The sequence below is a fragment of the Drosophila suzukii genome, chromosome 2R (assembly GCF_043229965.1).
Source record: "Drosophila suzukii chromosome 2R, CBGP_Dsuzu_IsoJpt1.0, whole genome shotgun sequence".
In the NCBI taxonomy this organism is placed as follows: Eukaryota; Metazoa; Arthropoda; class Insecta; order Diptera; family Drosophilidae; genus Drosophila; species Drosophila suzukii.
Window position 1 is genome coordinate 2,202,648 of NC_092081.1, and position 11,377 is coordinate 2,214,024.

The window sequence follows — 11,377 nt, forward strand, 5'->3', positions numbered from 1 at the left end:
TTTTATTTTCATAGTTATTTTGAAGTTTAGTTATAACATACACGTTTAAAGTCGGAAAAGAAACAAATTTCGAAAGAAGCAGTTTAGTAAAATTGTTATTTGCACTCAAACGCTTATCTTTCGAAAATGGGTAACGTGATGGCGTCCACAGAAAGCGTAGGGTCGTCCCCTGGGCGTGGGAATGTGTCTTCCGGATCGCGCTTGCAGGAGGCGTCTACCACCGCAGTAACCGGAATGCCGCCACAGATGGTTAAGGAGTTAGAAGTGGAGGCTCGTAAGACGGAGCTGTCAAATCCCGGAACAGTTGAGGAACTGCACAGCCGCTGCCACGACATACAGGCCAACACCTTTGAGGGGGCCAAGATCATGCTGAACAAGGGGCTGAGTAACCACTTTCAAGTAACGCACACCATCAATATGAACTCATCGGCGCCAAGTGGATATCGCTTCGGAGCCACCTATGTGGGAACCAAGCAATACGGTCCGAATGAGGCCTTTCCAGTTCTCGTTGGTGAAATCGATCCGTTGGGCAACCTCAATGCAAACGTGATCCATCAACTGACCTCTCGACTGCGGTGTAAGTTTGCATCTCAGTTCCAGGACTCCAAGTTGGTGGCAACCCAGTTTACGGGGGACTATCGCGGAAGAGACTACACAATATCCTTGACAGTGGGCAACCCGGGAATCCTGACGGGCTCCGGAGTTGTTGTTTGCCAGTACTTGCAGGCAGTCACCCAAAGACTGGCCCTTGGATCAGAGTTGGCCTACCAATACGGACCCAATGTTCCTGGACGGCAAGTAGCTGTGTTGTCGGCGGTAGGACGCTATGCTGTCGATGATTCCGTGTGGTCTTGCACTTTGGGACCTGGTGGCTTCCATCTTAGCTACTACCAGAAGGCCAGTGATCAACTGCAGATCGGAGTCGAGGTGGAGACGAATCTCCGCCTACAAGAGTCTACGGCTACGGTTGCCTACCAGGTGGATATCCCCAAGGCAGATCTAGTATTTCGTGGGAGTCTCGATTCGAACTGGCAAATTGCTGGCGTCCTCGAAAAACGCTTGCAACCACTTCCGCTTTCGTTCGCCATCAGCGGTCGCATGAATCACCTAAAAAACAGCTTTCGGCTGGGCTGTGGACTCATGATCGGATGAATCGCATCCATTAATGTCTAGTGGGGACCAAAGATTTATGAAGATTAAATTAAAAAAGCGATTGTTTTCATTTTACTAGCCCAATATACTCAAGGGCTGCCGAATCTTACATTTTTCGGATTTCAACAGTGCTCAGTTTAAAAATTAAAAATTTAAATGTCAGCAACGAATATCAAAAATTAATGCTTTTTATTATGTACTGTGACCAGCGATAATACAGAAATCCTTGTTATGATTTTAAAAATATTAATAGGTTAAAATTTCATAAAGTAAAATTTGCGCTACCTTTTTTGTGACTTGACAGTTATCATTTAAAGATTTAGCTGTTAGATGTGTATCATAAACAATTTTAAATTTGGATGTCCGAAAAGTTCCCGATCATGTCAATTGGTAGTTCGAAGTAAAAAAAAAATTAAAATATTAAGGCTTAAATCAGTCTACCGCCCACATAACCATATATTGAGATCGCGGGTAGGTGGCGCATTTCACTCTCGCTTTGCTGCTTGCATATCTCCATTTCCCTTTGGTCCCATTAGCTGAGTAACGGGTACCTGATAGTCGAGTATAATATACGCTTAAAGTATACAAGTTTTGTTAATTCCTATCAAAACATAGTGAGTTTATCATTTTATTGGCAAATAATCAACGCAATTCAAACAACTATCTATCCATCTAAAATGTTTTTTTGTTTTCATCAATAAGTATATATTGAGATATAGACCTGTCACACAAGGGAATAGTTGCAAAAAAAAAATAATAGCACCACTAACAACAAATTTTTAAGTGGTCAACCGTACTTATTTTATTAAGTTTTTTGACTGTGTCAAGTAATTTTTTAAAAGGCCATACAACACATAAATACAAAATAAGAACGAAATATTAATTTGGCTAACGGCTAAAATTATCTAAACAAGGTACGAAAACTATCTTAAAAACTCAAGAAAAGACGCCTCTAAAGGCCTGTAAAATATTAAACACATAGAGGTGAACTGATTACTTTGTTGTCCATAAGTTGTGATTGATCTAAGACATGATGAAAACTTAAATGCAAATCTGTAGAAGGGCATCTATGCAATTTATTGCAGGATTTTTATTTGGGTTATGATCAACCGAGTACACAATTGACTTTATATTGATTTATGAGTACTTTCGAACTATCGGCCCTTTCAGAGTTTTTACTTCCGAAAGATTCACACGCACTTATATTTCCCAGACCTGTTCTAAGACTTACTTCCGAAAGACTGCACGGATTCGAATTTCCCTCTGTTACTCTGTATACTTCCGAAAATTTCTCACGGAAACTTTTCGCCAATAATTTGGCTGGCTTATTTAAATCCGACAGCATGACCATTCATTCTTGAAAAATCCTTCGCGATTGCTTTATACACATACACTTGTCAGAAAAAGTATGCGTACAAACATTTCTGGGAACTTAACAGTTAAAAAAAAAACATGTTAAAAAATCTTAAACCTTCCGTTTAATAAAACTCTTAAATTTTAAAGACTTATACTTTTTCTTATATAAATTAAAATAATAAATTAAAAATTAAATCGTGGAATGGAATAAAATATCGGTGGAGGACACAATAAAATTGGTCCAGTCAATGCCAAATCGGTTGGCTGAAGTTCTAAAACGAAAGGGGTATCCGACCTCATATTGAATTCCAGTCCTTTTGCCAAAAACATGGAGTTTTTTAGGATTTTTTATTTTGTACGCACACTTTTTCTGATGCGAAATCAGACCATTTTGTAAATTTTAATTTATATAAGAAAAAATATAAGTGTTAGAAATTTAAGAGTTTCATCAAAGGAAAGGTGAATAAAGGTACTATCTGTAAAAATTAAAATGAAATTTTTAAGATTTTTTTAACATGTTTTTTTTTTAAACTCTAAAGTTTCTAGAAATTTGTGTACGCATACTTTTTTTGACAAGTGTAGATATTTATATTATATTCGTTGATGTAAAATTTTTCATAATTGCATCATCTGAATTTTAATAACTTGCATTCTTGATTTATTATTAATAAATTCGAGGGCACCTCAAAACCTGGTATATTCTAACCTACACAATTTTTGCAAATACGCCCCTGTTCTGAAATTCGATCGCATTTGTCTAAAACGGGCGAGGGTTGTCATGGTACGAAAAAAAAGTATTTTGTTAAGATGAAATCTGAACATTCTTTATTTTGTTCGTTGTAAAGTACCAAAGGGTAAGAAAGATTATTGATCAGAGATATCTAAAAAATTTGTCGTTTAAAATACCACTTAATTTAATGTAGTAATTGTGCATAAAGTTTACAGCAGGGATATTTTTGACAGCTCTAGAGTGAAAATTATAAAACACTGCCATAAAACAGCTGTATTATTTTTACAAATATATTGCAACTTGTGCTCATGCCAATTATTGTTTATGTCAAAATAACAATAGACCGTTATATTTTGTTTTCGTTAAACATATACGGTACTACTTTTAAATGGAACATTGCCTTATAATTCTGTAATTAGTTTTAAATTTTCTAAAAATCGGAACGCTGTGTACATACAATGCTCCTACGGGGACGACCTGCATGGTTATAGAAACCTCGGAGTGTCGAAGCTAGCTTCCTATCTTGCTTAGTTTAGTTTTGGGCCTGATAAGATCCTTTAACATTCGTGATGGAAAAATGGGCCAGGACTCTGTGTGGACGTTAATTCAAAACCTAACTAGTCAAACCGTTTTCCACACCGTTTTCCGTATGGTTCTTTTAATGTTTCTCTTAAATAATTTTGAAAACTTTATATCTAAATGATAATAAATTGTAATTTTTAAGATCAAAAACTTCTTATACAATTATTAAAGCCTATATAAAATTACAAACCAGTGGCGTAATTGAGCTCTTTCACAACTGTAGTTTTTCTAACTTGGCGTACTTGTTAAGTTATTATTAAGGCTATAGTCACATAAACAGTTTAATACTTTTTTGGTTACCCATATTCCATTTTTGTTTTCATTGTTTTATTACGATCCAATCATTTATTGTTCCAGCCAACCGCAATCCACCAGAAAGCTTTTAGCCGACTTAGCAATTCATGAAGAAGTTGCACAAAACGAGAACTCTCTCCTCTCCAAAGCTGGGACTGTAATTGAATGGCCCTAGATATCTGAATCTGTTGTCTTCCTTTCCACGCTGCCTTTTGTTGCCAATTTCCCCTAATTTCCTCTCATTTCTCAGTTGGGACCTCGTTTAATAGAGCGTGAACAACAATTCGCTCGCTCATGCGGTTCTGGTTTTAGTGTTCTGTACTTGTCTGCCTTCGCATCCATCCCTCTACTTGGCATTCAAGCCGTTAGTCGCTAACTTTAGTACCTGCATTTTCAACGATTTCAATTTGGTTTCCATTTAACCCCGAAAATTGAACCATGCCACTTACGCCCTCAGCAACTCCCCCCTCCCCAATCGCTTTTCTGGCCAATTTGCATGTACACTATGAATTTTAACGAATTCATTTGTTTGTGAAACGTGTCCAGACAGACCAGACTGAAAAAAGGGGTGGTGACGGTCGGCTTTGGGCAGCAGCATTATCAGACTTAAGAAAGGAAAAGGGAGGGAAAATTGCTTACAATTTGCGGCCAACATTTTATTTGCCATTGTTGACACATTTGAGCGTTGCATTTGTTATGTCTTTTCCTTTTTCACACCCACTTTCCCCATTTTTACTCTTTATTTTTGGCGTTTAGTTGCGCTAAAACTGGCATGTTTGCATGCTGCCTTTTACTCACAAAAAATATGTAAAATCAACGATTTTTAATTGCATAAACTGCGCCAACCTATAAAAAGTAGATAATGACCAAAAATTGCACTTCACATATAAAATTTTGAAATGACCATACCAATTGTATTTTAAGCATATTTGACTGAGGATCCAAGGCATTTATTACATAAGAGGCAAATGTACTTTGGAAATGCTTAATGTTTAATAATCAACACAAAATCCAAATACGGGTTGCTTACATTTTTTGATCAATTAAATAGTCTGTCTGACCCGACAAATAAATAAATAAATAAATTGCCTGCTCAAAGTGATTTTTTGATCGCGGCTATATCTACGGCCTACATGTTTACGTTTTTTTTTTAAATTTTTAAATGCCCTTAAGTAACTTAAAAAAGAGAGCAATTACAAAAAAAACATGAGATGGATTTACCTTCGTCTCTCGCCGAAGTCATGACATGGCGGTAAGGCTGCAAGGGAAAGGTATAATGTAGGTATAAATTCAAAAATAAATGTGTTTTTGCCTTTAATCGATGGATGTGGAAGTTAGTTTGGACAGTAATTGGTAAATCATAGATGGGAGACTTGCCTGTAGCGTATATTCTTGTTTCTATGTATATTTACTATACAAAAGTAGTTGATTAACTATATTTTATGGGTTGGGCCCACTCAACGTTTTTTAAAGTAATATAACTATTTCTTATGGCACAAGTCCGACTAACAGTCTAAGTTGAATTGTAGCAAGTTTTAGTTTCGTTAATGCTAAAAGGAAAAGCACTCGCACCGGCATTGAAAAGATTACAAGGAAAACAGCAGGTCAGGAGATTGTGGAATTGCGAAGACATATTATTGCACCTGTGCCATATGACAGGCGCCTTGACTGACGACCTTGCAGCCGAGGCATCTGCAAAGGGAAGATGGGGAAGATTCCGTGGGAAATTATACCCGTTACTCGTAGAGTAAAAGGGTATACTAGATTCGTCGGAAAGTATGTAACAGGCAGAAGGAAGCGTTTCCGACCCCATAAAGTATATATATTCTTGATCAGGATCACTAGCCGAGTCGATCTAGCCATGTCCGTCTGTCCGTCTGTCTGTCCGTCCGGATGAACGCTGAGATCTCGGAAACTATGGGAGCTAGGCTATTGAGATTTGGCGTGCAGATTCCTGAGCTTCTTACGCAGCGCAAGTTTGTTTCAGCAATGTGCCACGCCCACTCTAACGCCCATAACGCTTAAATCTGTCTACCGCCGGTAGGTGGCGTATTTAAATCTCGATTTGCTGCTTGCATATCTCCATTTCCCTTTGGTCCCTTTAGCTGAGTAACGGGTATCTGATAGTCGAGGTACTCGACTATAGCGTTCTTCCTTGTTATACCCGTTACTCGTAGAGTAAAAGGGTATACTAGATTCGTCGAAAAGTATGTAACAGGCAGAAGGAAGCGTTTCCGACCCCATAAAGTATATATATTCTTGATCAGGATCACTAGCCGAGTCGATCTAGCCATGTCCGTCTGTCCGTCTGTCTGTCCGGATGAACGCTGAGATCTCGGAAACTATGAGAGCTAGGCTATTGAGATTTGGCGTACAGATTCCTGAGCTTCTTACGCAGCGCAAGTTTGTTTCAGTAGACTGCCACGCCCACTCTAACGCCCACAAACCGCCCAAAACTGTAACTCCTACAGTTTTGATGCTAGAAAGAAAATTTTAACTGAAATGTATTGTTCTCATCAATACCTATCGATTGACTTAAAAAAAAGTTTGCCACGCCCACTTAAACGCCCACAAACCGCGAAAACCTGTGACGCCCACAATTTGCATGCTAGATAAAAAATTTTAACTGAAATGTATTGGCGTCGTCAATACCTATCGATTGATCCAAAAATAAATTTGCCACGCCCACTCTAACGCCCATAACGCTTAAATCTGTCTACCGCCGGTAGGTGGCGCATTTTAATCTCGCTTTGCTGCTTGCATATCTCTATTTCCCTTTGAGTAACGGGTATCTGATAGTCGAGGTACTCGACTATAGCGTTCTTCCTTGTTTTTTTCTCTTTCCGCACGCTACAATACAAAATGCCAGTGTAGGCAAGAAGCTGTACGATTTTGGTGAAGCGTGCCGAATGGTGCGATGCGTCACTACGTGTACTGCCGTCCACATTGTGTAGTCATTGGACGCAACTCTTCATTATATCATGGAATCGAATTTGCCACCATACCATATCTCACTCTCCAGCTTCTCACTCCCACAGACTCGTGTTTGTATATTATTCATTCCCACAGGATTCAATTTGTCGTTTTTTTCTACCCGCAGTTCTTGTTTTGTTGTATATGTTGCTTTTGTTGAAGGTGATGCTAGACCTTATACTGAACGAAGTTGTCCTCATCACATTTAAAACTGACGGAAACAAGTTGAGAGAGCTATGCTTTAAAACGTCTGGACAAATTGACTTAAATATTTTTTGTTAAATGTAAATCGCAGTTCCAAACGAGTAAAAACAACGAAGCAAAACAACAACTTTTCTTCATTAACATGTTTACAAAGTTAACAAAATTGACATTTCCGCCGTCCAGGACGCAAAGCAGCCCGGCAAAAAAGAAGGGAGAATTGAAATTTGATGGCTCCACCTTTGAGGGCTTTGCAATTGTTTTGACTTTGCGCCTTCCCTCTCCATTTCTTATTGACCCAGTTTTCTGACACGCCCCTAAAGAAGAAGGTTTCAGAGGAAGGGAGGCAACAGCGCGTCGCATATTTAAATTTTAATTAAAATGTTCTACAGGGCCAGCCGCCTACTCAGGGCTTCCTCCTTCCGGATTGCGTTGTGTTCCCATTTTGCATTCGCGCGCCTAAAAATATGCAAATAAAAATACCTTTGTGCGAGCCTCGTCAGAAAAAAGGAAAGAGAAGTGGTTAAATGGGGTAACGAATCCTGCTCTGATTTAAGATAACCTGTTTTCAGAAGCTTTGTAACGACCCAAGAAAAAATATGAAGTTGTGGTCCAGTAATTATCTCCTCTTACTGACGCTACAACAGAGCGAACTACAACCGAGTTAATTGTCCTAAAAAATGTAATGAATGAAATTTAATAATGTATGACTTACTATAGAATAGAATATAGAATCAGTTTTCAATGTTTTTTTTTTTAATTTATTGTGAAGAACCGTTTAAACTTGGAACTTTGAATTTGTATAATGATTTCAGTCAGTTTGCATCGCGGTGAAGGAGACGTTTCCGACCCCATAAAGTATATATTCTTAATCAGCATCACTAGATGAGTCGATCTAGTCATGTCCGTCCGTCCGTCCGTCCGTTTCTATGCGAACTAGTCCCTCAGTTATAAGGCTAGCGGAATGAAACCTTCCCAAAAGTCCTATATATACATGTGTATATGTAAGTCAGAACTAGCCTATATCCTATAACTTCCATAAGAATAATCGAAAAAATTATGAAATTTTTTTAAAACTATAGCTTTGGCGTTCTGTATAGCTGCCATAGGAACAATCGGAAATTAAACAAATTATAGCTCGCTGTTTTTTGACATATTATCTTATACTATTGGGAATATCATTTTTTGTATTTTTAAGAATTCCGAAGTAAATTAAATATTACGCAATGCGCCACAGCCTTTTAATAATTGTAAGTCGCAGTGTGCCTTTTGGGTTGATTCTTTTTTGTCAACATAATTCAAGAATCGACAAATGAGCCAAAGATTGAATTTTGACTTTTTGGTATCGCGGAGTGACGGGAGCGCGAGAGCAAGTGAGAGAGAGAGATAGAAGCAAGGTAACAGCACTCTAAAAATAGATTCTTATTCGTGTGAGCTTTGTTTGCAAAAATTACGCCGCTTTTGTACCCTTTTTTTACTCCTGGTTACGCATCTTGGTATTTTTTAGTTTTTGCTAAAACCGTAGTAAGTTTTTTCCAAAACACATTTCTGGTACTCTGGCCATTTTTGAAAATGTTTGGAATTTATTTATTAATGGAATCTCATGGTTGCAACTTTTAAAAATAGCTGAAACTTGTCCTTGGATAGTCGTTTGTCGAGAAGAAATGCATTTGAGGTGTATTTAAGCAATTTAGGTTGACATGCTGGCATTTTGTGAAAGAAAATTGTCTAGGAGTCGCAGCACTATTTGACCAACTCGTTTGCTTTTACATTCAGTTTCTTTTCTTCTGCACTTGTTGTTCTCGCTTTTGCTGTCTGCGCCTGTTTTCGACTGTTGGATTTTTTTGGGTAGAGTTAAAGGAAGCAGGCGGGGTTCTTGTGTCTGTCCTGGTTGTTAGTTGCAATCCACAGAACCGCCGAAACGAATGAGGGGCACAACTAGCTGGGGAAGAGGAGAGCAGCAAAAGCCTCTCAGTTCCAGCCACAATTTGCCATGTAAATATTAATGCCGGGCTAGACACGGTCACAAGGGGCATGAAGATGAAACCGGCGTATATAGCATAGCTTCGTTTGCACTCAATTCTTCAAAGGCTTGCGTGGGCTGCTATTTAAGTTTCTGGCCTAGGTCACTTCCAGCCATATTTGGACCAATTGGCCCTTTCCCAAAAAAAGTTGGGACTTTTATCGATAAAAGCTCCATACAACTTTATCTGTGACCAGTAGTCACTGACCACGTTTGACATTGATGAACGATTAGTCAAAAACTTACCTCGGCAGAAAAATTGAACTAAAAGATTCGATGTGGACTATCACGATAAGAGTGTCGTACCAGAGAACATAAATGCCGTGCGTGAACTGATCATGCGACATACTGTCAGTTAGAGGCATCCTTGGGCTTTTCTTCCACCAGCATACGATTCTATATGGCATGAACAAATGGTAAAGGTTTTTTCTCATTGTATCCCGTACAATTTGACAATCTCTCAAAAAAGGCTCGAGTGAATTGTAGCAAAGAAATTTAAAAAAAGTCGAGGTGTTCAAAAAGCTTTTATAAGATCGTCACAGGTGTCGAATCATGGATGCTTATGGGGTCGAAAGAAAACAGTAATCGACCTAGTGGGTCTTCGCAGTCGAGACAAATCCAACGAACGTTTTTATTGGCAGACGCACTTTGAAACAAATGATCGCCTGTTTCTTCGGTAAAACTGGTCATGTGGCAACGTCAATTCTGAGTGGTACACCGCCTTTTGTTTGCTTATAACGAATGACGTACAAGAGAAGACGGATCAAACGTCGAATTGATGGGTCAACCGTCGTACAGCCCTGACTTGACACCCAATGACTTCGTTTTATTCCCGCACATCAAGAGATAAATGCGTGGTCAACTATTTTCGCCGCCAAAAGATGCTGTTGAAGCGTCCAAAAACCATGTTTTAGATGTGTCTCAATCGAAGTTAAACAATAAAACCATTTTTGATTATAAATACTCGAATTTTCATTATTATATTTAGCTTACTCTAACGCCCATAACTCTTATATCAGTCTACCACCTACATAACCATGTATTGAAAACAAATAACTCCCTTTTGCTTCTCTTAGCTGAGTAAAGGGTATCTGATAGTCGAGTCAAGCACCACAGCGTTCAACCTTGTTAAAAGCTTTATTTATTTTAGTCTTACGGCTTTCATTTCATTATTAAGTTGGTATATGTGCATGGTTGGGTGGTGGTATAAATTCAGACTTTTAAATGTAGTTTCTTTTATTTTGCCATCCACTACGTATCTAAGGCACTTGAATGAAACTTCGGCACCTAAAACATAATATTTGTATTACTCTTATAAATTCATATATCTCTTACATTTCTAAGGTGCTTAAGATTTGTTGCGAAAAACAATCTCACTCTATTTCTTACATATATATTACATATAACATATGTGATTCAGGCCTGTGTTAATTATTCAATATGTACGAAAGTAATTATAGTTGTGTACATACACACGTATGAAAAGGAGTTAATACAATGCATTACCGGTCTCGTTTTCTTAAGAAAGAAAGAATAAAATAACACAAATGGTAATATTATTTTACTTACGTTATAGGTCTTCAGGGCTTTATTAAGTTAAACTCACGGAGTAAGTCCTCCAATTATTCGTCACTTTCTGTTGCACATATCAACTTAACCGCGCACTTTGCATAAAAACGAAGAGCGACACAGAGTCGCAACCCACTTCGATAACTTCCCGATAATTTCAAGAGAGGAGTTTGGTCCTCCCACTCTCTATTTTTCTACGCTTTTCTCACATCCCTCTTCAACAACCTCGCTTTCGTCTCGATATCGGAAAGAAAAAGTTAGAAGACAAAATGCTCAAACTGAAAAGATCCGATCTCGGTTATTTTTCGTATTTAATAGCCATTTAGAAGCCAGAAATATATATAGCAACCCTCGTAGTTGGTTGGCTGGCTGTGTTTCGGGCTGCTTTGTCTCCTTTTCTGCTGGTTCTCCAGGTTCTGCTCCTTACCGGTTTTGGTTTTGTTGGAAAATCTGCTAAAGTTGCAGGCAGAACATAGTAATTCTATTCACTTTATAGC

The 11,377-nt window shown here is 38.3% G+C and overlaps 1 protein-coding gene across 1 annotated transcript; it reads left to right on the forward strand.

The window, feature by feature from the left end:
- tomboy40 lies at nucleotides 1-1,364 on the forward strand. Its single transcript, XM_017087870.4, has one exon. The coding sequence runs from the start codon at nucleotides 127-129 to the stop codon at nucleotides 1,150-1,152; it is 1,026 nt and encodes a 341-aa protein (XP_016943359.3). The 5' UTR covers nucleotides 1-126; the 3' UTR covers nucleotides 1,153-1,364.
- The last annotated feature ends 10,013 nt before the right edge of the window (nucleotides 1,365-11,377 follow it).

Bases quoted from the DNA above. Each gene is read 5' to 3' on its own strand.
- tomboy40 (XM_017087870.4), top strand. From the start codon at position 127: ATGGGTAACGTGATGGCGTCCACAGAAAGCGTAGGGTCGTCCCCTGGG.